Genomic DNA, 25,683 nt, shown 5'->3' on the forward strand with positions numbered 1-25,683 from the left:
GGTTAGTGAGTAGGATGTTGAATGAATAAATCAGTGCTCAAATATCTGAATGAGCTCAGCTATGGGAAATAAAAAACCGAAGGGCAAAGCAGCCAAACTCCCAAAGATGTCATGTGGGTGGTGTGTGTGTGTGTGTGTGTATTTGTACTGTGGATGTGTTTCTGCATGTGTGTGTGGTCTGGGTGGATTTGGGACCTTACCGGCGTGAGGTCTCATAGTACGGGCAGGGGCAGGGCTTGCAGTCATCGGGGCGACCTCGGCTCGGGTCACCAAAGTAGCCGGCGCGACACTTGTCACACTGAGGGCCCTCTGTGTTGTGCTGGCAGCTCTGTGGAGGGAAGAGCACACACGTCATTCTCTGACATCGACGCCCATCAGACTAGTTTCAAATTTATAGTTGGACATCTCGGGAAAACCCCTTAGCATAAAGAGTGGAAGCTGGGATAAAGTGGGGAAGTGAAGTGATTACCATCACCTTTACACACAAGCTGTACATTCAATACAAAAACATATTCACACATTTTATCTCATGTGTTTAATCTGTGCACAAACAGAAATGTAAAAACAACAAGTCGGTGAGTGCAGGGAGTTTTTGGCTAGGCGCAGGGACTTCATGTTCCAGCCACAATGTTTTATTTTTACTCTTCATCTCACTTTGTGAATGAACTGCAGTAAACAAACAAAATGCAACATGGCAATTAGTAAGCTTTTTTTTCCTAAGAGGATGTTTTCCCGTTTCTGTGCTTTATTTATCAGTAGCTAGCTACCACTAGAGTGATATTGATATTCTCAGTTCACAAAAAGTGAACAAACTGATTTCCTTAAATCAGACAAATATCTAATTTGAGCTGTAATTTATCTCTGAATTCCAATTTAAAACATTTGATCCACCTAACAATTAGATTCTGGCTCATAAAGGAGTTATTACCAGACAGTGTCCGCTGATTGGATCACAGGCGCTGGCATGACCGTTACAGTTACAACCGGCGCAGGTGCCCAGATAGGAGCCGCCGGGGACGCGTTCGAAACCAGAGGAGCACATCTCACAGGACAGGCCTGAATATCCAGGAGGACATCTGGAAACGACAAATCGTGTGGTTAAGTTTCCGTACAAACTATGATGAGTCAAATTACAACACCACAAAATGCACCACAAATTACTGTCTTAATCGGTTAAATAAAAAACAGCTGACTGAGGCACAACAAAAATACTACAAAATTGCACAGAGAGAGAGAGAATGACACACGGCAATGGTCCTTGACCACAACTGAACCAGGGACATTAAATTTTGGGGCAGGGCCACCAAGCTATTCATCCAAGTACGTTTCTATCATTATGATTTCACAAACAAAACTTTCAAAAGCAGTCCCCATCTATATGAATGCTCTTCAGTCTAAATATGCTCAAACTGAACACGTCCCAACAGGTTGTGGACTGCTGACTGACGCCCTGTAAAGGAGCTCCCACCTCACAGTATCAAGCTGGAATCTTTTTTTTTTTTTTTCTTACCGGCACTCTTCCACGTCCTTGGCATGACCCAAAGTGCTGAACTCCACGGTGGTGGTATCCATGACGATGTCACTGAGCGCCACGCTGACCATGTGGTTGTCGTAGATGGTGCGGATGTTGATGCTGTCCAGGTTGGCCAGCGTCATCATCAGCTCCTCCCGGCTCACAGCGCGGCCATTGGAGTGCTGCCATTTATCCTACAAAAAAAAATGATACTTCAAGCTTGCTTCATTTTATTTTTGATGATCTTGTTCTTGTATGATTTTTTAATATATTCAACATTAATCATAAGTAAAATTTGATGACATTTCTATTTTTGTGGAATCTGGTGTTTAATGTGTTTTTTTAAACGATATCTTTGACAAAGTTTTTGTATTTTTTTGACAAAACTATCTGTCATCAACCCAAACGGGCCACAGGATTGTGCAGAATCCCTAATTGCTTTTGTTAGAAAAACTTTTCCTACCTCTGTGAATTTGATCTCTTTCTGGTTGACCGCTTGGGCAGGGGTGCCGTTGCCTCTGCGGTACACAAGCCTGCGTCCATTTCCAACCAGCACCACATCTGGCTTCTCCACAGGCTCAGTAAGACCACGGGCCAGTATGTACCGCACCTTGTATCTCAAGGACCCTCCGTAGGAGTCGATCTAAAAACAGATGGTATGATTTTCAAACATATTTGTGATAATAACTTAAGTTAAATAAAGCCTGGAAAAGGATTGTTCTCTTTACTTTGTTGCCAAGAAACTGGCGAGGCAAAGTCCAGAAGGAGTCAAGGTTGAGGAAACGGCGTGATAGGTCGACGAGCTGGAACTCTTCCATCTCAGGGTTAATGAGGAGCTGAGTGGAGGAGAGAGGAGGAGTGCCCGGCCTGGAGGGGTAAGTGACATTCACTCCTGGAAGCAATGACAACACATTCACTCAGGCTTGTATTCATGGCCATGATGTCAGGTATACTATACTCAGGTATACTATTTCTTTTGACATTGTGTTAGCTCTCTTAGCTCCAATTTCATAAGCATCAATAGCTTCAGTGCCTTTGAAGTCTTCCTCCTCGTTGAAGCGCAGGCTGATCTGGTTGCGGTAGCGGCCGGTGCTCTTGCAGTTCTTGGTGATTCCAGCACAGAAGCAGGACACGCAGCGGCCAGACACACTGAAGTGACCGTCGGGACAGTTTCCTGCAGAGAATAAGATAGACACAGGAAAAAAAAAATTTGATTTATATTTTCAATCATGTATTGTTTTGTCTCTGAAGGAGAACCTGCAGTAGAAGTGAGGTGTCAGTACCTGGGTTGGGATTTGATGTGAGAGTCAGCACTCCGTCAGGAATGCCGAACACCAGGCCTTTAGCATTGATGGCCTCACAGGTGTAGGCCCCCTGATCCGCCTCCTTTACATCACGAATGGTGAGGGTGCCGCGGCCGTTCTCGCTGGTCATGGAGATCCTGGGAACGCAGAAACACAGCAGAGGTGACCATTTTTACAGCATTTAACTCAGTCTATGTCAACCAGAATTCATGGTAACATTCTGAGGAAAAAAAAACAACAACTATAAACTTCAACTGTAATTGCCTAACCGCACACACACCCAGAGTGAACATTTTGACACAAGAACTCTTGGAGTTGAAGTACACCACAAATATCTTGGTAATTAAAATCACAGTTTTAACTACAGTTGTGAGTTAGCACTTATCTGGGAAGACTGTCCACAGTTATGCTGTGGTTTCGAAGAGAACTCATCAAACATCAGGTGAAAAGAAATAATTCAGGGTCAATTTTCAAATCTTCATGGTCTGATGCAGATAATCTGGGGAAGACTGGCTTTCACCGGATGCAGATGTTTTGTTCAGCTTGCAACACATGTTTTTGTGACAGTAGCATCGACAAAATCAGCTCGATAGATATTAAAAACCTTTGCACAGCATGCAGAAATGCTGTTCACAGCTGGTTTATTAAATGAGTTTTAATTGCAAAATCAGAAAGGTAGAGGATTTCTCATCAAACCCACCTGCCGCTGACAGGGATGTGTCCCCAGTTGAGTCTCCAGGTGATGATGGGCGTCGGCACTCCAACAGCCTGACAGGTGAACCTCACCGTCGCCCCCCGAGCTGCCTGGATGGACTCTTCTGGTGGGCTTGTCACAGAGGGAGGGGCTGTGAGGTGTCAAGAAGATGACAACTGTTTAAGACACATAATGAACGCACATGTGCAAAGACTGTGAGTGGAATTTGGCGATCCAGCGAAGCTCGTAAAAGTCAGAGGAAATATAACTCTCTGTTATGGACGAACAATTCCCTTTCAGTTCTGAGGAATGGATGGTTCACAAAAAGCTCTGTGTCCCAGTCAACGCATGTGTGAAAAAAAAGCCTGGTTCACAGCAAATTAGTCACAGCATGCAAAGAAACTCAGAGGGTGAATATGGAAGAGGGTCAAGGGAGCGAGGAGAGAAGAGTGACTGCAAACGTGAGAGAGAAAAAGAGTGAAATGTGCACGAGAGAGAGAAAGAAAGGTTGTAAGAGCAGAGAGCTGTAGACAGCTGTCGGTGAGAGACTTACTGCAGCCGTACTCGTCGGAGCGGTCAGGGCAGTCTGGCTCTTCATCACACTGGTAACTGGCTGGGATGCAGGTGCGATCGCTCAGGCATTCAAACTGCTCAGGTGCGCACCTGTCGCCAGGACCCTTGGTGGCTAAAGTTATGACAAAATGGAGATTTACGGCAACTGTTAAATCGCTCTAGGTCGATTTATGGTCAGGAAGCTCTTGTCATTTTGTCAAATGTTGACCTGTTCCAAAAGAAATGGAGACTTACGGCAGTCTGTTTCATCTGAGTTATCCTCACAGTCATTGTCTCCATCACAACGCCAGAGCTTGAGAGCACAGCGACCGTTTTTACACTTGAACTCATTGGGTTCACAGGGAGATGGCGTTCCTGGGAGAAGACGGAAGATGATGATGATGATGATGAAGATGATGATGATGATGATGATGATTAGAGCGTAGGTTGTTGTCTGAGCGTTCGTGCATGCACAAAGCCACGGCACCTACCACATCTGAACTCATCGCTCCCGTCTGAGCAGTCCCTCTCTCCGTCACAGATGTAGTCTCGAGGGATGCACTCTCCACTCTGGCACGTGGCTTGATCTGCTCTACAGGGTCCAGGTGGGCCGGGGGGCCGTGGGATCTTCTTGGTGGTGGTGGTGGTTGTGGTGGGAGGGGTGGTGAATACGGGAGGTGATGGCGGTTTTACATCTAAAACAAATCTCTGATTAAACTCGGCCAGTGCACAGAGCGGATACTTGGAGCTGTGACCGTGAGTGATTACATCACACATCATCCAGCCATGCTACAGCCGAACGTGTTAGAACCTGCCGACCAGTCAAGCTGAAGCCACTCACCACAGTTGGTCTCATCACTCATGTCTCTGCAGTCTGGCCTGTTGTCACACAGGTATTCCATCAGGATACACGTCCCATCACCACACCTGTGCTCATCTGGCATGCAGGGTCTGATGCTGGGGGTTACTGTGAGAGATGCACAGGGGGGACGGGGTGAGGAGGAGGGCGTTGAGGGATCAGAGACGTGCGAGCCAAGGCTACAGTAGAGCCAACACACTACACTAACGTCACATCACAGCACAAATAAAATGTGAGGTGAAGAACAACAGCATCCTGGTCCCACTCAGGCATCAGATTACTACAGCGAGTGCAACTCAGGCATGTGGTAAAGACTATTATCAGACGGGTGCTTCGAGATATGCAAAAGGTTTTTAAAGGATATCGGAATATTTTTGTAGACATTTATTTAGCATTAAGTTTTGTGTTGGGTGCACTTTCTGTGCTTAAACTAACAAACCTGACTGGGAGAAAGACAGAAACACTTGACCAGACAGACTCGACAGATACACAGACTGCATTAGAAAGACTAGGATGGATGCATAAGACTAGACTAAACCCACAGACTAGACTAGACTAGATAGACACACAGACTAGACCAGACAAGAATAGATTAGATAAGACACAGAGACTAGACTAGACAAACTAGACACACAGACTAGATGGACAGACCACACAGATAAACAGACTAGACAGGACTAGATAGACTAAGCTGGATGCACGAGACTAGACTAGATAGACACACAGGCTAAACTAGACAAAAACAAACTAGATAACACACAAGAGACTAGGCTAGATTCACAGACTTGATGGACACACAGACAAGATGGACTAGGCTAGATGGACTAGACATATAGACGAGATGGACAGACAAAATCAGACACACTAGCGATACAGGACGGACATACAGAGTAGAATGGTCTAGACAGGAATAGACAAGCTAACACACAGAGACCAAAAAAGACAAACTAAACACACAAACAAGACTAGAATAGATTCAGGGACTGATTGACACAGACAAGACAAACTACACCGAAACAAAGGACTAGACTAGACACACCAGAGATAGAAGACAGACACACAGACTAGACAAGACACGGTGTAAGATGGACATAGTCTGAATAAAGATATTAAAGATAAAGTCACCATTACACTGACATCATGCCTGTGTACAGAGATGATGGAATATGGATAAATGAAAACCTGGTTTCTGTTGCGGTGAACAGAAGCATTCCTAATCAGACTCATGCCATGCAAAGGTCTTTCTTATTCACTGTGCACTACTGGACTTCAGGGGCCCCACTCAAGAGTCTACTTTACACTGGTGCTTCCATGCAAAACATTCCTCAGACCACACGACAGTTGCTTGTACATAAAGCGATGGTAAAATTTCTACGAAACGCTCGACTGTTCCTTCTAAAGGCACTACAGTCATCCTACGGTTTCTACAGCACAGTCGGCTCAGTTACCATGCAGCAGGCATGGCACAGTACAAACCTGGCGCCGCTATAGGCTCCACGGAAGGCAAAGCTAGAAACCAGAGGGAAATGTTAAGGACGCTGCCTACCGCTCTGGTGGACCTTAATTTGCTGTAAGCACACGCCAAACTCTTGTGTAACAGAGTCCGTGTTCAGGCTGTTGACCTCTTTGCTGAGGTCTTACCTTCCCCGAGCTGTCTGAACTGAAAGCCCTGGACTGACGTGACGTAGGAAGCGATGGTCCCCTCCTTCACCACGTTGTACAGCACACTGCGGATCTGTTCTTCGTTGCTGTTGTAGTCCGAACCCACGTCCAACTCCACAAATACATCCACACCGTCGTCTCTTATCATCTTCCTGCAAAAGAGCGTGAAAGGCCTGGTGAGGCTACGGGCTGTGCAGCGTGCGCTGCAGAGGGTTAAACAGGAGAGCTATTTAGAGGTAAGGTTTCTCTTTGGATGTCCCTTCGAGGAATTACTCACCGCTGATGAATTACTGACTGCACAGGCCTACAGAGCCGGCCTTGTGCAGTTTGGAAAAAGAGAAAGAAATATCACCCGCCTAGAGTGAGACACCCAGGCAGAAGCAGCACGCAGCTGCAGGGTATCTCTTTGGGCATCACAAAGTGTGATTTAAAGGATGTGTATTCTTACTTAATGAGGACCACGCTGACTGTCTGGACACCTGGAATCCTGTTGTACTCCGACTCCAGCTGTGGAGGTAAAAACCAGACTTGGTTAACTTGAAATAAACAAGCCTTATTTTCAGACAAAGGCTCACACATACTTAAATCAGCAAAGTCATAAATTACATGCCTGAACCTTATAAGGTACCCTTAGCTTAGAGCACATGAATACAATTCGGTTTATCCAAGTTTATCCCAAGAGGGAAGGACATACCGTGTCCACCACTGCTTCAGAGATCTCATTAAAGGCTGGAGAAAAGATGTCCTCGAGCTCAGGGCTGTAGACCAGGGAGTCGGTGAAGTTGACGAGAGCTCTGTAATAAACTAGAAACACAGGGAAGGGAGGAAAACCTGTCAGCTGAACCACACATTAACACACAAGACAACCACAGGCTCAGCATTCTGTTGCAGAGACATTACAAGCCAGATTTAAGTCGCTAAATCTATTAGAGATGATGTGACATGGGATAGTGTTTGGGAATTAATTCCCTTAGGAAAGCCTTTGGCTTAAATGTTGCAGAAAGTAAAGACTGAAAAGCATGACTGCGGCTTCAACAAGAGCCACATACAAATTATGACGTCTATTTCCATATCTCAATTGTGGTTGGGTCTGCACAGCGCTGCACCACACGTAGGAGCTAACAAGAGGCACACGCTGACACAGGCACTCAAATATAACCATGAAATAACAGTATCGAGGCATGTCTTCCTCTCCGTGTGTCTTTCTGTTGGTCACATAAATGAGACGCATACCCAACATGCTTAAACAGTGGCAGACGGATGCTGATAAAGCTCCTTTGTTGCAAAGTCAAAAGTGAGTCTGAAAAGTAATCAACGCAAACATTCAGAAACACAGTACATGGCGATCAGCCAAAACAGCAGCGCCACAAGTTCGCACCAGACCTCCTGACTGATGGCTGATGATATCAGAGGGTTATAAGGCAAGTGGGAGTCTGAGTCAGCATCACCACTGTGCAAGCAGCAGCAGAGGAAGAAGAAAATCCTCTGTTGATGACTCTGGGCGGCATTTGGGATTATATCATTAAACATATGGGTCAACTGGTTGAACATAGGACAAGTCCTTATTCAGACCTGAATCATACAGAAACTAGAATTAGTTCCCCTTGTTTTAACTTGTGCCAGGTGAAATTGGATAATCCATCAGTATAAATGCGGATTTCTTTTTCTGGTAAACTGATTTATTTGCAAGCAGCTGGTTGGTTTCACATCTGCAGTGTCCACTAAAGTGTCCTTGAGTTCGGGCACTGCTACACTGTGGCTGACCATGCCTTCTAATCACTGTGAAGAAATGCAGCAAGGGGAAAAGAGACTAAATTCAATTTCTTTTTGCAAAGTGAAAAAAAACGTATTCTCTCCTTTGTCCCTTCTCTTCTAGCTCTCATGACGCCCTGCATACAAAAAACCCCACCCATCTGCTACACACGTGTGTTAGAACAGACCATAAACAAGGCTTTTTGTGCTTTATTTCAATTCAAATGTATCAGCAAGCATGAGGTGACACAAACTCCACTGTGCTTTGTACAACAGTAACATAAAAAAAAAAATTAATGGATGATATGCACAATAACAGTGCTACTTACACTTCATATGGTACACTTCTTTTGCATTTTCAATTCCACAGTTCATAAACTTTTAAAGGATCAGCTGTTTCCAAAGTTATGCCTTTTGAGCATTATAATTTTACATCGCAAACTTCCATAAAACTGTAACAAAAAAAGATTAATCCAACCGCAGTAATTAATTTTTCTATACCATTTCTAGATAGAGATTGTGAAACATTGTCAAATTATATATATACCCAGCTGTATGAAACATGCCAATAAGCTATATGAGGGAACTCATTATCAACAAAAATGTCAGCTGTATTATTATAATTCCAATGTCACAGGCTTAGCCCATGGAACTTAAAATAGCCCAGGCCCGCAGGGCGTCCCGTTCTCACAGTCCTGCCAACACTTTGTTAGAACGGGCCTGCCAGCCTCTGATTTCAGACTGGCAGTGTGGGTTTAGGGAGGAAGTCAATATTTGTACTGTTTCTTGCAGTGAGATGCTACTTGCAAGGCCAAAAGCAAAGAGTTGTGTTATAAGTAGGCATCTGCTGTGCCTGTAGTTACAAACATGCATGCCCAAATATGTGCAAAACAATAGATACACACACACAGACACACACACACGCACACACACACAACATGCAGAAACTACACAAACACTCTTTGTGTATAATGTTTCCACTCTTTGCCTGCTTGTCAGTTAATCAAATCTCACTAGACGTGTGGACACTGACAACATGCATTTATCATACCTACCAGGGGCTATTTAATTAAAAGTTAAAGATTTTGTGTCTTGCGCTCAGGCTGTGTGTTCACTGTGTTAAAGGCCTGTGGGGATCCTTATGCTCCGCTGCCTGAGCTGTGGCTAGTAAACAGCTGTCCTCTCTCTTAACACTGTTAAATCCCCTTTTCTCACACACAACGTTGGCACTACAAGACGTCCCGTTCCTGGTGAGGAAAAGCCTCATTTATGACAAAGTAAACTGAGCACTGCCAACGAAAACACAGAGTGAGGCGGACATGCGACGGCAGAAGTGCAGGCATTAGCACAGCCTGGGAAGGGCTCCTGAGTGCTTGCTGTGCCGGCTGTTACTTTCAGACTTACAGGAATAATTGTTAGGCCTGAATGTGGAACCAAAAGACAGGCAACATCAAAGTTACTCATCAAAGCGCCTCATTTGACCCGCATATAATCTAATCACTTGAGTGGGTACTCGCCGCCGGGTCAACAGTAGCTTGTAGCCCCAACTCCCTCTGAGCTTGCCGCTTTGACGTTACAAGCTGGCAAGTGTGGGACCGCTGCCGCCAGAGATCCTTTGATTAGAAAGCCGGGTTGTGCCCTGCTGCTAACGAGCGGCTCTTTTACTCCAAGACCCATTCTGTTATACATCACTTGCTCTTTCCAGTGAGGGCGGGGGACAGGGGGAATCCCGCTGTCAAGCACCGCTACCATCAATGGTGATGAAACTGTCATAGTGCAGACATGATGAGTGGGATGAAAAAAAGAGGAATCTGGAAAAATAGCATTCCACACTCTTAATTCACAAACTTATTTAGCTATTAAAGCTGGTCAGTGGAACTGTGGCGGCTTTGTGCTAAGGGCCCCCTCTGAACACATAGAGGCCTATGCAGAAGACAAAGACTTGATTGAGCAGCGAGCCTCCCTGGCCTTTAAAGCCCAGCCGCGTTGGGCTTGACCTTCAGCCCCCAAGGCAGCGCCCACGGCACCGGCCCAGCACCACCCGAGCCATAGAGAGAGGGAGTGGGGAATCTGTAAGAACAAGGCCCACACCACGCTGACTGCAATGAGGATCCTGTCAAAAATCTTTCATAATAGATGTTTCTCCCTTCCATACTTTTCTCTCTCTCATCTCCATCTTTTTCTTCATCTTTGTGCCTCTCTCAGTGTTAGTTATTCAGATGCCAGCTGCCTCTTTCTCAGCTTAACTCATGCAGACAGGACCCCTGCTACTTAACCCTTTTGCTGGTGCCTGGCCAAAAAGCCCTGTCTCCAAGTCCACTCATTGCCCTCTGGGGAACTCTTGTGAATAACTTCGGGCTTCACTGTTAAGCTAGCTCCCACAGCTTGCATTATGAAGCATCAAAAACCACCACTGTGCATCATAAAGCATGTTTCTATACTCATGTTGTCAAACAGCTGGTTCATATCATGGCGATGAGGCGTCTGCATGAGATTGAAATTACAAAAAGTGCTATTCAAATATCCACAAATATGAGTAATTACATAATTCCAAGATAACTTTACAAAGATGTTTTCAGCTGGGAACGCAAGTGCTGTCACTCGAGTGCGATGGACGCTATTACTCGATGGAACAACCCCATCATTTTTCATTCATTTTCCACTGGCATTAGAAAACACTGGGAGACGCCTGCAAGACGCTTGGAAAAACAGACTCGCCAGACTCAAACACTACATGCCCAAGCTGAGTCCTTCCTTGGAATGTTATCTGAGAGTGTGTTTGGAAATGGGAGTGCATAACTGAGCAGAGCAGATGACAGGAGAGTGTGCCAAAGACAAGTGAGGAGGAGAAACGCACAGCATCAAAAAATGGGTAAGAAGTGCACGAGGACTTACTCTTTGGTTTGACCGGGCTTTGTATGTTCCTCATAAATGAAGAGTTCAACTGGTGTGCTATGGCAAGCGATGAGGGGGACAAGGGGCAAGGAGCAAGAGACAGTGGGAAAAGAGACGTGGCGCAGAGGTCGATGGGGCACAAACAGGAGCCAGAGGTCAAGGATCAAACAAGAAAAGCGACACAAGGACCAGGGAGAAGGATCAAGTTAGCCAGGCAGGTGCAGAGAGGTTAAAGTTTCAGGAAAGTTAGGAAGGTAATGATTGGAAGCAAGGAGAGAAAAGAGAAAGTGACAATCAGAAAGTGAACTGGCAAAAGAGTCGTCTTAACAGACACAGGAAATCAGAAAAGGTTACGTGAATTAAACATATTCAAACAGCAAGAAATGAAAGTAAAGTTGTCATCACCATTTTGTAAGAAGCTAGAAATGTCAGCATCAATTTCACATAATCAGCAGTCCCTCTAATCATTACCATCCACATACTGTGGGTGTTCATGCTTAATGGGACAATGGCTGGGAGTCTGTGGTTTTTGTTGACTAATTCAACAAGTGTCTGTCTGGGAGCACACAAGGAAGTCTGCTTGCACGACAGCGTCAAGGAGAAGAGGTCGGAGGGCATCTCTTTAGAAGTGACTCTTCTTTGGCGCAAGAGAACAAAGAGGATATCCTACAAAACAAAACACACACTTCCACGCACTGCTCTTCACATCTCTGCTGTCCGACACACATCCACCCAGGGACTTTTGCACCGACACAGGGAGGAGCTGCTTCCTGTTTTCCCTCCTAAATGGAAAGAACTGAGCACCATTAAAACCATTTTGTTTTTTTTTTAAACCAAAAGTTAAGCCCTCTGCACTGGTACCAGCAACAATGACCATGTTCTGTTTGGTGGTGACTCATTCATTCTTCCACTGCTTTGGATGGTTACACCATGGGGCATGCTCTGAAATGTCAGCTGAGGGGGCCTCTTGGTCGCTCTGAAACATGGGTGGGTTTTAAGACAAGGACTATTGTGGGCTGAGGTTGAGTTGGTTGAGTTTATAACATATTTTCTTGTATCTCTTCACTATCTTCCAAAAAAAAAAAAGATTATCTTGTAAATTAATACAGATTTGAAAAAAAAAAAAAAGTGTGTTCTTTACTCTGGAGCTGCACTGACAGGAATGGTTTTCCTGCTCTGATCCAGATTCTGTACAAGTCCACTCCATAAACTTCAACAGACAGTGTTAAACAACAGCTCCTTTATAATCAAGAGAGTGTGCTGGTTCCAGCTGTTTTACAGCTGCACATCCAAAAAAACATATGGCTTCTGATACACCATTACTGCATCTGTCTTTTAGAGCAGAGCAGATTTAGAAAAAGTTGGTGTTATTTGCTTTTAGATTGACTGTACCTGCTGCCCCCAGGTGAAAAGCAGGTAAATTAGATTAGAGAGAAGAATACTGCAGAGTAGACAAGAGTTTCTGTAAAACGATTTAAAGTCTGCAAAGTGCAGCCAGGAAACAGATGACAGAACCCCCCCCCCCTCCTACCCAAACCATCTGAGGTCTCCCTCAAGAATAGTGACCCAAACTAATTAAAGCTAATGAAGCATCCGCTGCTTCAAAGCCTCGCAGATATGTTGTGATCCTTGTCGGAGTCAGAATGGGAGTGAGGGCCAGACATGCAATGCAGATCGGGCCATGATCACTGACTGAAACAAAGCAATCACTGTATAATAGCATGAACGGACAGGAAAAAAACATCAGAGAAATGAAATGAAAGAAACAAAAGTAATAAGACAATTATGATATATTTAGACTCAGAATATACTGGATTCACTGGATGTGCTATCCAACAGAAAAAACAGTTAAAAGCTTAATAAATCCCAGGAGAAGTATTGCATACTCTCTAGTGTTCACCCAGGAAGCCACCGGTCAACTGAGATTTATCCAAATAAACTCTCAGATCTGGGAAAACTGTGGACAATTAAACGCCCAGCCAATAACAACAACTAATTTGGTGTTTGTTTTTGGAAGACAGCAAACCATTCTCTTAGCTCTGTTTTAAGGTATTCTCTTCTCGTTGCAGCATAGATTATTATGAAGGGCATCAAAACAAACAGACACATCAGTTACAAGCCTGTCCTCGACGCCACTGTGAGGAAAAAGAGATCAGTCAAACAGACAGACGAGCCTTCCTCCTACGAAACCCACAATATCTCTTTCCTAAAGAGGAGCGGCACAAGCCAGTTCTCCAAGGCAACACATTTGTTATTGGTACAACAGAGTGCAGCATCATGGGGTTATAGGAGCAGTAATAAGGCTCCAGTCGGTGACTAAGTCCATTCAGCAGCGGCGTTTCAGAACAATGCCCACACCAAGTGCACATTTACTGTTTGTGAATGGAGGGTACTGGCGTTTATCAATGACTGACACAAACAATTCAGATAAGGTTCACACAAGTGAAACCAAACATGTCCTTCAATGTCGCAACACCCATGTTTGTGTCTGCTGTGTTATAACTGCCTTGTCTACAAATGGGAGTATTTCTGTGTCAGTGTGTGACCACCTCAAGGGCCCCCAGCAGTGCAACAACAAAGACCTCATCCAAAATAACTGCAGCTGCCAGCGTTTGTCCCCTCTGCGCAACTACCCGCGAGGCTGCCTCTATCGGACACACAGGGACACACACACACACGGGGGCAGTGCCACTGGGACACAAGTATCACAAACTGCTTATGACAAAGGCAGGAACACTGAGTGGGTGGCCTGGCCGCAGCCCTGTCCATCGCCCGGGCCAAACTGACAGACAGGCTACATTACCCTGATGTATTGTCCACTTATGCTGCAACATCTGTTCCCCTCCAGAGATAAAGGAAGAATCTGAACCTGGATTGTGTTTTGTCAGCAAGCAGCCACAAGTAATTGATGTGATTAGGAGAAAAACCAGCTGAGGCTACACAAAAATGCAGCAACCTGTCTGTGAGTCACGCTCCTCTGTAGTCCACGTCGATCAAGGACAGCCTGACCCTTAAGTTTAAGCAGAACGTCCCAGAAGACTAAACTCCGAAGACATCTCACTGCTCTCACTGCTTAAATCAACTGAGAAACTCAAAGCTGCATGTTCAGTCTCAAATCAACATGTCACACAGCACTGAGTAAATCAGTGATGGTTTATGGAACTATAAGCTTAAATAGACTTTATTTGACTTTGAGAGTTAATAGTCTTTTCTCTACTACATATGATCACAATTTAAACATTTAGTCTAGTTCAGGTTCGGGACAAATACGCAGCATTCAGTGCTTAAATGATTTCTGGTGGGTCCCAAACTTTTCTAAACCAGGAAGGAACTAAAAAAATTTTTTGATAAGCTTCCCATAATGGGGCTTTTTGTGAGTTTTCTCTGACGCCGAATGTTGTTTCTTGGTGGGAGTGGGTGGTGATTTGTAAGCGAAACTTACAAATAGTGGCTTTAACAGATATTTTACATTAACAAATGATTAAATGGCCTATGTGACAACAGTTACAGAGGGAAAGGAGTTGCTCATAGTGATGAACCTACAAAGACTTTGATCTGCAGCTACCTTGACTTTACAGAGTCCATTGTTTAACTGTCCAATCCACAAATTCACTATTTTGGTTCATTCTCATCGCTCTCATGGTGTTATGTTCAGCTTCAAATGCCAAAACATTACACTAAATGTTGCATATATAAAAAAGGTGATGCTGAGTGTGATGCAGCATTCACAGCTTGTTTCTGTTGCCCCCAAATAGCCAGTTGTTGGTTGTTGTAGCTTTAAAAGTGACAAAGAAATGCTACTCTCTGGTAAAAATTGCAAGAGCTGCTATTTTTTCATAAAATAAAATGTATCACAACGTAGAATGAAGCATTGTGGTGCTACAGAGATGACGTGACCTGCATTTCATATTCTCCAGAAGTACGGGAGCATGTGGAATCATGACTCATCGCAGTCACAATATGATATTTTTTTCGCATATCTTTCAGGCCTAATATACTCCTACCTTCTACCTTCTAGAAGTTAATCTTAGTCAGCACATTAGTCAACAGATCTGAATTCTCAGGCTTTTTATCCAAAAGTAGCACTGGTAGCAACTTAACCCCAGCAGCCCCTCACCAACCTCCATCACCATTGCTACGAGGACATGGTAATCTTTCTTTCTTTTGCTTCTAAACAAAGTGGCCAATATGCTTGGTGCGCTGGGAATGTCTGTAACAGAGCCTGTGGAACAAGGGAAGGCTCTCACAGATGAGATAAACTAGATTTTGTCTCCCAGAAATCTCTTTGGGGCTCTTAGTGTGGAGGTCAAAACAAGCGGTCAGGAGGACATGGGATGCAACCTTCGTATCTCCAGAGAAGATTACAGACTGTGATTAGACGGGTTAAAGAACAACAATGGACAAAAGAGGTTCAAAATAGCCTGATCTCAAGAACAGTTCAGACTCCAGATGGTTTTTTTTTCACATCATCAACATATAAGGCTGAGACAGAGGGAAATGGAATTCCTTATCCCGCTGCAAATAGTAGCACAACAGGATACAAGGCATAATGGAGGCAACAGTGGCACCTACGTCTCCAACATCACAGTAGTGGAACAGGGGAAGGAAGGCAGAGGCTTGGGTGAATGGTCTGGACAGCTAACAGGACAGAGACACTCAGCAAAGTATTCAGCATTCAGCACAGGAAACTGAATTTCCTTCCCATCCCTATCATGCTCAGATCTATATATGGAAATAGCCTGCCTGCTCCAATTGTAGCACCGTGATCAAACAGAGAAGAATGCAAATGTCTAGCCGCCTCTGAGATAAGACAATATATTAAAGAAAGCACTGCATAATCTCAGCCTCCTGTTTAATTGCCACATTAAAGCAACATTGTCAAAAGCTGGGAAGTTTATGAAAACAGAAGCAATAAACCAGAGTAATGGGAAATGTTTGTAGGCTCATGTCACACCACAAAATGTGAGAACATTAACAGAAAATATTTTTTCCTGTCCTGTGCTGTCAGCACAGGAAAATCTGGCTTTTTATTCAATGACTTTTTTTATTCTTTCTGTGCATCTGTGTCTGCCCAACCGACTCCGACCTGAAGGATAGCGCACCACCAGGATCTGGCTGAGAAATACACACTTCAAAACAACCTCAACTCTGCTGCAGGAGGTTGAAATAAAACTTTCAACGACTGAAATGATCTGCAACGTTGCTGTGTTTACGAGAGAAAAAAATATATACTTGCTTCATTGGTGCACAGCTAAAAACAGACTCACTGACCTAATTCATCACAATCATATTCTGTCAGCACCTAACACATTAACGTCCACTGTGTTAAAATCTCCTCTGGCTAACTACCTAAATTCAGCGAGGCCTCACAACAGAGCTATTTCTGTGAGTGAGGCACATGTTATATGCCTCAGCTCTGATGTCAGCTAGCAATAGCAACCAAAACAATTACTTTGCCATGATGTCATCAGCTCCAGCAACCTGTTGAGTGCCAGCGTCTGGCACCAAGGACAAAGTAAGACGGAGCAGCTATCAGGCCTTTGTCTTGAATAAGGAGGGAAATGATCTGATCTCTTAGGATATTGACTTTGGAATCAGTAGTTATAAGCATATAAATGTTGAGGCTGCGCAAGATTATACACAGAATAATGAGCTCTACAGAAGTGGGACTGTTAAGTAATAAACTGGATTTTTAGATGTGTGTTAGGATGTTATGAAATAGCCACAGCAGTTATGTCAGGACCAAAACTCAAAAATCCAGCTACACTTGGACCTGTGACAACTAAGGACGTCTGTGATCTAAGTTGACGTAAGAGAAACATGGTAAAATCTGTGGTTGTCAAACTTAAACAGTGGTTCCTACATTGCCCTGTGAGACACATCCACCAATGGCTGACTTGGAGTTTTGGTGAACCAAGAAAATTTTGACAGAAATTCAGTGTCAGAAATTTAGGAGCAGATTCTCACAATTCAACTGCTGCCATGACCTACGTCTACAAACCAACCAATCAGCATAAAACATGAAATGAGACAGAATACAGTGGTTGGTGCAACATGTTGTGCATGCCATTTTTTCATTATATTTTCGAAAAGAAACACATATGCACGCACATGCAGAAACCAAAAATGATGGAGATGGATGGAAAAAAAAGTTTCCGTGACCTTGCAGAACTGCATTTTCAGAAAATAACAGAAGTGAAGTTGGATGACACATGCTGATGAATGTACCACTGCTTTCATGTACTTGTTAAACCTAACCCTTCATAAAGCAACGATTCACCATGCATTCACTGTACAGTCTGACATGCCTCAACCTGATATGGTACAGTCTGACACAGACCGAGAACAAGATCGTATTAGCTCGCTGCTTTCTACTGAATGAAATAAACCTGGATGTTGCTTAAGTTCTTCAGGTATGGGTGTATCCCACTGTTGCTCGTACATCAAAGAGTGCTATTGTATTGAATACATGCAGTCAGTGCTGCAGAGGTACCATCAATAGATAAAATCTAATGCTGAACTATAAATCCAAACCTAGACCATAAGCGTCTGTAATGGGACTCCTGTTAAAGGATAGGTTCACATCTTTTCAAGTTTGTCTTATATAATAATCACGCTATGGGGAGTTTTCTCTTCGAGACCAGCATGGACAGGCAGAACAGTTACAGCAACTAAAAACTATTCCAGTGTACATATACTCAAGCTATGTTCATACTGTTTTAAGGGACTTCAGAAAATGTGAACCCATCCTTTAACCTCATGTGTCAAACATAAATCCAGCTACAGCTGAGTGTCAGCGTTAAGATAGCAAAATACATCTGGCCCACACTTTGGCCACATGCTTGTGTTTCTACTGGCCCAGTATAGCCCCCAGTTCCATAACCATGAGTGTGGCCCATAGACAGCATGATCAACAGATGCTACTTCCACATCTGGACCAATTCTGGCACACACACAGAAAAACATCCGGCTATCAGACAACACCGGAGGATAACAGCCGGAATCTGCCCAGATGTGAATGTATAAGGGTCAGACTTGGAACGATGACCCTGGGCCAGAAGTTTCATTTTTAATGTGCTTCCAATTGATATATTTAAAGTATCCTTGGTGGTGTATGCCAAGTAGCATGTAGATATACAGCAATAAGTGAAAAAGTAAACTGTTAGAAACTTTTTTTTTTGTTTTTGCGGTGTGCAATGAAGAGAAATTTAGAGATGGCATAAACAAGAAAAATGCACCAAGAACAGAAGTGTAACGAGCAGCAGCAAACCACAGGCGTGATTAAAGAGAGGGACCCATCATGCAAAGTTTAATACGTTATTTACTTTCCGCTGCTACAGTGGGATGTGATATAGTGGGGTCCCTGCATATAAATACTTTTCAGGTCCACATAAAAATGAGGGGTCTGGAAAAAAAATGCAGTTGTGAATGGAATGCAAAACAGAGGTGCTCTGCTGCAGCTTTTATTGTTCATCGAGCTTTCATGTATCTTATAGTGCTGTCACCTCTGCCACTGGTTAAAAGGATGAAAGAGGAGAGGAGATGTTTATGTCTCAGAAGACAAAGCCGGGGCGCAGTGTTATGACCAGACTCTGGCAAGTTGGCGAGGAGTGAGGAGAGGGTGCAGCAGGATGTGAAGGCACCATCACTCAGACACAGACAGACATTTTGCACAGATGCACAGATGCACACACGCACGCATGCACAAACACACACACACACACACTGCTGCATGCATCCACTTGAGTCACAGATGGGGGAGCTTTAGAGTGCTGAATGATCTTCCACACATTAATAAAATCTGTCACACAGAATTGTTAGATTCACTAGATTTTTCAGTCCCTTACTTGTGCTCTCACTGACTGGAGGCCACGGTGTGCTGCCATCATCCTCTCCACTGGGCAGATCTTTGGAGAAAGAAACAAAAGTACGGGGATTTGGTCAGTGTGCAGGTTCAAGGACAGGGAAACGCATGCTTTGTTCACTTATGTAACAATAAAATCTGCAGGAGAGATAAATTCCCCTTGAAAAGCATGAATCCTGATAGTTATTCATATGGTTGAAATCATCCAAATAAGCAACACTCCCTTGTTGTCAGTTTTGGGATGGGTTAACAAGCTAAGGAATGCATCATGAAACACATAACTCCTCTGAATTAAGGGCAGCTGTTGCTGTGGTTTTAGGTCATACCTCCTGAAGCTTCATCAGCAACAAAATCCTCATCGTCGTCAAGCAAGCTCTGAGACGCCTTGACGTCTTTCTCTGCCTCCAAGTCCTCTGGCAGAGGGACCTCTCCCCACACCTTGGAGGCCTGAGTCACCTGCAGCAAACAGAGAGATTTATAGGGGTTGAAGTCTCTGCACAGAAAGGTTACACCCAGTGCTATACATGGACCCTGGAAGGGTGGAGGGAAAACAAAAGCTGAGACGGGAAACGGGGCATTGTGATGTGTTTACTTTTACCATTCATTATCTCTTGGAGGGCTTCTCAAGAGTTTGCATTTACAGCTGAAGGTTTTTCATGGGAAAAATGTCCAAAGATTTTTTTTTCTATTTGGTGTTTGCGTGAATTTCTAATGTAAATGGTGGAAGTTGGCAACAGATATTCACCGCTGACTGCAATGACACACATATGAATATACACATGCCAGCACACACTCAACAAATCTCTGCAATCCTGAGAAAGCAGCTGACGTTCAGATCGGAATGACACCAATCTGTCTAAGTATGTTTTAAACTTTGTCCCCCCCTGGGTTTAAAAAAAAAAAAAAAAAAAAAAAAAAAAAAATCCAGCATACCACGACCAGTGTTTTATGACCAGCTCCTCACCCTGGAATCAGGAAGGAATCTATCACGGAAACATTATGTCACCTCGAGCAGCAGTAAAAACACCTCAGATAAACGCAACACCTTGAAGGGCAGGTTGCTTCAAAATCTTCATGTCATTCAGCAGGTTATGGAACAAAAGCAGGGGTCTAACTGCAGGATGGGATTGAAACTGAAAATGGCCATGGGCAACAGAAAGGATCCTAAGCCGAGCAGAAACACTGTTAAGATACTGCTGATACTTTTTTGGTACCAACCAAGTATTGAAAACTGTCAAATTCTGTTGAATTGGATTGGATGCTTGCACAGGTTTGTACTTTTATTAACTTATTCTTTGATCAGGAACTTTCTGAATTAAATCTTAAAATTTTAGATTGCTTTAGTTCGGCAAAGTTGTTGTAGGCTGCTTGTGTTTAGACAAACATACCAACATTGGTATTCCTAGAGCAATGGCACAAGTATGGGACTAAATGGGTTTTTTACTCTATTCTTCAATGTAGAAAGCTAGGCAGAGGCAAAACTACTCAAAGTCACATAAATAAAGAGATAGAACTGCCTCCTCTTAGAGTCCAACTCATAGACCCATATGTACACTCAGTGAGGAGACACAAAGCTTAGCCAGCCACTCTTGTATCTGATCATCTTGATAAAGTTTACTGTGCCAGGCCAAGTGGAGCACAGTGTGGGTTTATTATCTCTGCTCTCACCATCTCAGCTTCCAGACTGCCCAGACTCTAGCTATAAGTTTAGTTACGACTCTGGCAGGGTGCCACGCCTGGCATTTCCAGTTGGCATGGCCCGCCAGTTCCTATTTCCACCGATCTCTGTCATGGTAGTTTTCCCATTTAAATGGCTCCAGCTAATAAATAACTCGATCTATCCCCCCAAATCCTCTCTCCCCTGGCTGAACACCCTTACAACAACAATCCCGGGCCATTTTCAAAAGGAAACTGCTGACTAACCAGATTCTTTTCAGTTGTGCCGACCAGCCAACCATTGGTGTGATCATCTCCTGCTTCCCACTCCCTTGGGATGAGGTGTCATCTAGCCCTGCTGGATGCCATCTGGGCAAAAACCTCCACAAACTTACAGATTATCCTTTGATGGATGAATCCATATTTGCACCCGATCTTGAAGCTAACATGTGAAGCTACACTTGTTTGAGAATGTCCATCTGGCCTCATCTAAGCAAGAGCTGGGAACCACATATGAATTTGCTTTCTCACTATGCTACTGCGTTCCAGTTCAAAAAGCTAGCGCGACCTTTACTGTCAGCCTAGGAGTCGGGACACGTCTGTTGTGTTGAAGTTATGGTTCCCTCGAGATAAAGGTCTTGACCCTCTCTGTAATTCTTTGAACTCCACCCCAACCCAGAGGACACCAGCCTCAGAAGCTCTCCTCATTCCTCGCTCTGGTAACTTGTTGCAATTTCCAATGGGACATATGGCCACCAGGTATATGCAGGCCTGCACATACACACAAGTATCCTGCACATATGCAACACACACACACACATACCAGCACACACATTCAAGCCAAAAGGAATTCCACTGTTTACTTATGAATTACTCTGCCCACAATGCACAATGTTTGCCCTGCAAGACAAAGCGATGGCGGCTCTAGAGAAAGGGAACAACAGAATCCATAGATAATGAGAGACAGGTGACACTTTACAGAAGCCTGAGGATGGGCCTTAAGTTTGCTCAGCTGCAGTTTGCAGGGACCAGGGGAAATAACTGCATTTTCATCCACATCCATGAACAATTGCTAAACAACAGGACTCGAAGCTTGAACGTTTTGGAAAAAGTTTGGCTGGACTCAAATGACTGAGCCAAGATCCTTTCAAGGCAGAACTACCGTCAGCTGTCGTTGAGCCTTGCAGCTGGAGACCTGCTGTCAACTCCATTTCCAAACAAATGTTGGCTCCTCAACATGTACATTTTCACTGGCTATTAACAGCTAATCAGATTTTCATGCTTCCTCATTTTCCCAAAATGGATAACAAGCTAATTGCAGCCACTCAAAGCCTCTCGATTCTCCACAGACCACAAGAACCAATGTCTCATACATTTTTTTCTGTTATCTGACTCAGTGGGATAAAACTAAGTTAAAAGTTTCATCAAGGGATTTAGTATCTTAACATAGATGCTGAGATAATGTTGTGGTGGCTAATGTGGCATTCACTTTTCCATATTCACCCCTCCTACTACTACTGCTGTATTTCAGTGCTCCTTAACTAGTGCTTGTTTGGTACCTTCTGTATTTCTAGTTTGTATAAAATACACAAAATTATAGGAGGCAATAAGTAGTAGTTCATACATGTTTAAGATCATTACACAGCATTTTCCACCACCCACAATTTGCTAGAAAAGCAAATCCCCTACCAAGTTGCTCACAGTGTGAATGCACAGTAAAATGGATTATGGAGCTCAGCCTATTTATGTTTTAAAAACATACCACAAGTATTCGTAAAGATGCCCTACCTTTCAGAATGCCAGTACTTTGCATTCATTTCTGTATGGTATTAAAAGCAATTTTGCACAGACTTGAAATCTGTTTGAGATTTGAAATCGATCATAGTGAACATGGCATTGTTATTAGGTTTAGAGAACTGCGCCTTGGCAGTGCATTTCATTTTAAAGGTCATATCTGATGTTTGTGTTATTGTCAATACATCCTATGAGATATTCTGTCTCTCAAAACTTTATGATTACCCCAGGCTGTACGTGTCAATCAACCCCAAGCCCATTCATTCCTACTAAAGATATTAACATTTTAAAGCCAGTCATGAATATATAGTTGAATTAAAAAAAAACAACAATTTCCTGAAACAGCTGGATACTGTAGTTGATAGCAAACTTTACTCAAACATGAATGGAATAGATCTTTATTGTCCACCAGGGTAGAAAATTGTCTTTGGCTCAAACAAAAATGAAGAAGCATTACACATGAATCTTATAAAACAAAGACAGCGAAGCAGTCGGCCCTAACAAACCGAGACAAGGTTACATTACACATTACAAACAGCTCATGTCTGTGGCTTAAACCTCATCCGTCAACTTGCAGAGTTCAGAATACTGATGGAACTTGAGACTGAAAATGACTTCCTAAATTCATTTTTTGTTGCCAGAGACACTGGCAGCTTCCACAGCTCAAAGGCTCAACCAGGCTGAACAGAAGTGAGAGCTATCTGCTAAGGATGCTCTTTGCTTTAGTCTTTGTTCTTTCTGTAAAGAGCTGAATAAAGGACCTTTGAGGTTTAGAAACTATTCAGCTAGCCATTAGGGCAATCCTGGAGAGTTTATTCCTCAACCTACCATACCAGACAGGAAGATGAAAAGTTAAAACACTCTCAAAAAGAGTTTTGCACCCCTTATTCTAAAACTTTGCTAACTAACACCAAATTTGAATGTTCTTCTGAGAAAAAAAAATAGAGCAGCTGTGAACTTGGTCTGTGTTTTCAGAGAAGCTGTACCAAGGTATTTAAAGCCTTCCACAGTTTCAAACTACTGGCCATTAAGCGAAACCGGCTTTTTTAAAGTCTTGTTTCGTACAAACAGTGGAATATTTTGTCTTTGCCAAATTGATTTTCAGCTGGCTAACACTGGAAGCACGTTTAAAGATCCAGGTAACCTCACATAATGGGTCGGTTGTCTGTCGAAGGCCAACTAAGGCAATGTCCTCTGCATACTTAAGCAATCTAAAATATTGTGCAATTATCATAAATTAATTCGGAAAAGAGGGAGAAGAGCACAACAGGGGAAAGACCACAACCTTGTGCACAGCCTGTGCTCACACTGAGCACAGCTGACGTGCTCCCACCGTCTCGGCCTCTCTGCGGGCGGCGGGAAAGAAAATCTCTAATCCACAGAAGTAACCCACTATTGATGTTGAAATCAATTAGTCTTTTTAAGAGAATGTGAATCTTCACTGAGGTAAAAGCCGAACTATAAATCTAAGAAGCATGAGCTGTTTTGTGGCCGTGTTAAGCAGAGTCAGCACAGCGTGGTCTTTGCCTCTGTCGCTCACATGGGCAAACTGGAGTGGGTCAGAAAGACGAACATGTCTCTCAGTGCAGACTTTTGCAGGGTGCAGCGTTTGAATAGTTACTGGACAACAATGGGGCTCTATGGTACCGAGGAAGAAGCTACACAAGGCAGCACTTGTTAGAATTTATTTAGTCATTTCTGGTTTTGGTCTTTTCAAGGCATTTATTGATAATAACAAAAACAGAGAATATCGCCAGATTTATCCTTTCAGTTTTGACATCAGAAATTTTAGATTCAGCAACTGAATAGCACTTGCAAACAACTTTGGCAGGAAATCAAACCCAGAATGCAGAGTGTTGTGAATGTTTTAGTTTCTTGCTATTCTGTCAACTTTTCTGAGATGTTACAGAATCTCAAAATATCAGAATCTCAAATGTTGGAGTTTCCTGTAATGGACCAACACAGGAGACTTTTCAAAACGGGCTATTCCAAATGGGTGTTTCTTGCAACTACATTACCATATAAATGTTATACAGTACGGTAGTAATTAGGGGCAATTAACTGAAAAAGTATCAAAACCGACATTTAGAACTTCTCGCCGACTTTTACATTTATTTATTTATTTTTGCTATGCTTATGCCTGGCGTCCAGACTACTCTGGAGCTTTTGAACCCCTAAAACAGAAAGAGTGAGGGAGCCTTTTAGCCTGGATTAATAGAAACGGAGACCTTTCAAAACGATCATGCAGATGCCTGCCTCGCCTCCTGATTGGGTCTTGTTTAATCACTTGCCAAATATGAAGAGTGCATGGCTCAAAACAAGCACCAAAGTAATCATTCATTAATCGAAATCGAGATAAAAGTTTGAAATAATCTTGATATATTGCCCAGCCCTACAAAACATAAACATGACTAAAAGTTGAGTACAGCAGGTTACTGGAGGTTAAAACCAAAGTGAATTACAGTGAAAAAATTGTCAGCAGATTTGCAGATGATGGATTAAAACATCCAAAACCACAGATGCACTGACATGTGGTCGCGCATGCAAACATACACCCACACTCTCACGCACACACGCACAAACAGACGGACACTATCATACGCCCACACTTCGACATTCCCGTCCCGGTTACGTCTCTGTGACAGCCAAAGCCTGTCAGAGGCAGCGTGAGAAGAATTCTTCAGGGGGACTCGATTCGCCCACTCTCCTAATAAACCCACTGATGCAGCTGCAGGACAATCTGTGAGAAACATCTTAGAGGCATAGCCGGTGCACTGCAGAAACTAAGAAAGTGGACCGAGCTCACGCTGGCCGTGAGCCTCACAGGGGTGACGCTCTCTCATGAAAATGTGTGACACTATTTCCTGACAGCAGCAGCACAGGTTTAGCATTTAAAGCATCTCCTGAGCCCACACGACCTGTCCACATTTGTCCCCACCAGAGCGTGTGATAGGCAAACACAGAAAGATGAAAAGCCGCAAAGGCAGCACACCGTACTGCTCATACCAATCAATTGATTCAAATGGCGGGTGACCTTTCATGCAAGCAGCGGGCAGGCACTCACAGAAAATCTCCACAAGATGAATTCCCAACCTCCTTGACCTTCCATCTCTCCCGAACTTCCCTCCTCTCTCTCTC

At 43.6% G+C, this 25,683-nt stretch overlaps 1 protein-coding gene across 4 annotated transcripts in view; it reads right to left on the reverse strand.

Annotated features, from left to right (window-relative positions):
* hspg2 (heparan sulfate proteoglycan 2) overlaps positions 1-25,683 on the reverse strand; it is a 94,450-nt gene that overhangs the window by 45,234 nt on the left and 23,533 nt on the right. For all 4 annotated transcript variants that reach the window (XM_071477259.1, XM_071477260.1, XM_071477262.1 and 1 more), the window contains exons 2-18: positions 19,422-19,551; positions 19,079-19,138; positions 7,279-7,388; positions 7,033-7,091; positions 6,564-6,736; positions 4,905-5,030; positions 4,555-4,758; positions 4,319-4,438; positions 4,065-4,196; positions 3,518-3,662; positions 2,797-2,954; positions 2,547-2,687; positions 2,242-2,405; positions 1,977-2,156; positions 1,511-1,707; positions 929-1,076; positions 201-328 (exon numbers count right to left, since the gene is read on the reverse strand). In XM_071477259.1, coding sequence (XP_071333360.1) covers positions 201-328; positions 929-1,076; positions 1,511-1,707; positions 1,977-2,156; positions 2,242-2,405; positions 2,547-2,687; positions 2,797-2,954; positions 3,518-3,662; positions 4,065-4,196; positions 4,319-4,438; positions 4,555-4,758; positions 4,905-5,030; positions 6,564-6,736; positions 7,033-7,091; positions 7,279-7,388; positions 19,079-19,138; positions 19,422-19,551 — 2,375 coding nt within the window. The remainder of the gene's footprint in view (positions 1-200; positions 329-928; positions 1,077-1,510; positions 1,708-1,976; positions 2,157-2,241; positions 2,406-2,546; positions 2,688-2,796; positions 2,955-3,517; positions 3,663-4,064; positions 4,197-4,318; positions 4,439-4,554; positions 4,759-4,904; positions 5,031-6,563; positions 6,737-7,032; positions 7,092-7,278; positions 7,389-19,078; positions 19,139-19,421; positions 19,552-25,683) is intronic.

Source organism: Trachinotus anak, unplaced genomic scaffold (assembly GCF_046630095.1).
Source record: "Trachinotus anak isolate AG129_WGS33_773 ecotype Australia unplaced genomic scaffold, CSIRO_AGI_Tana_v1 ptg000004l, whole genome shotgun sequence".
Lineage (NCBI taxonomy): Eukaryota > Metazoa > Chordata > Actinopteri > Carangiformes > Carangidae > Trachinotus > Trachinotus anak.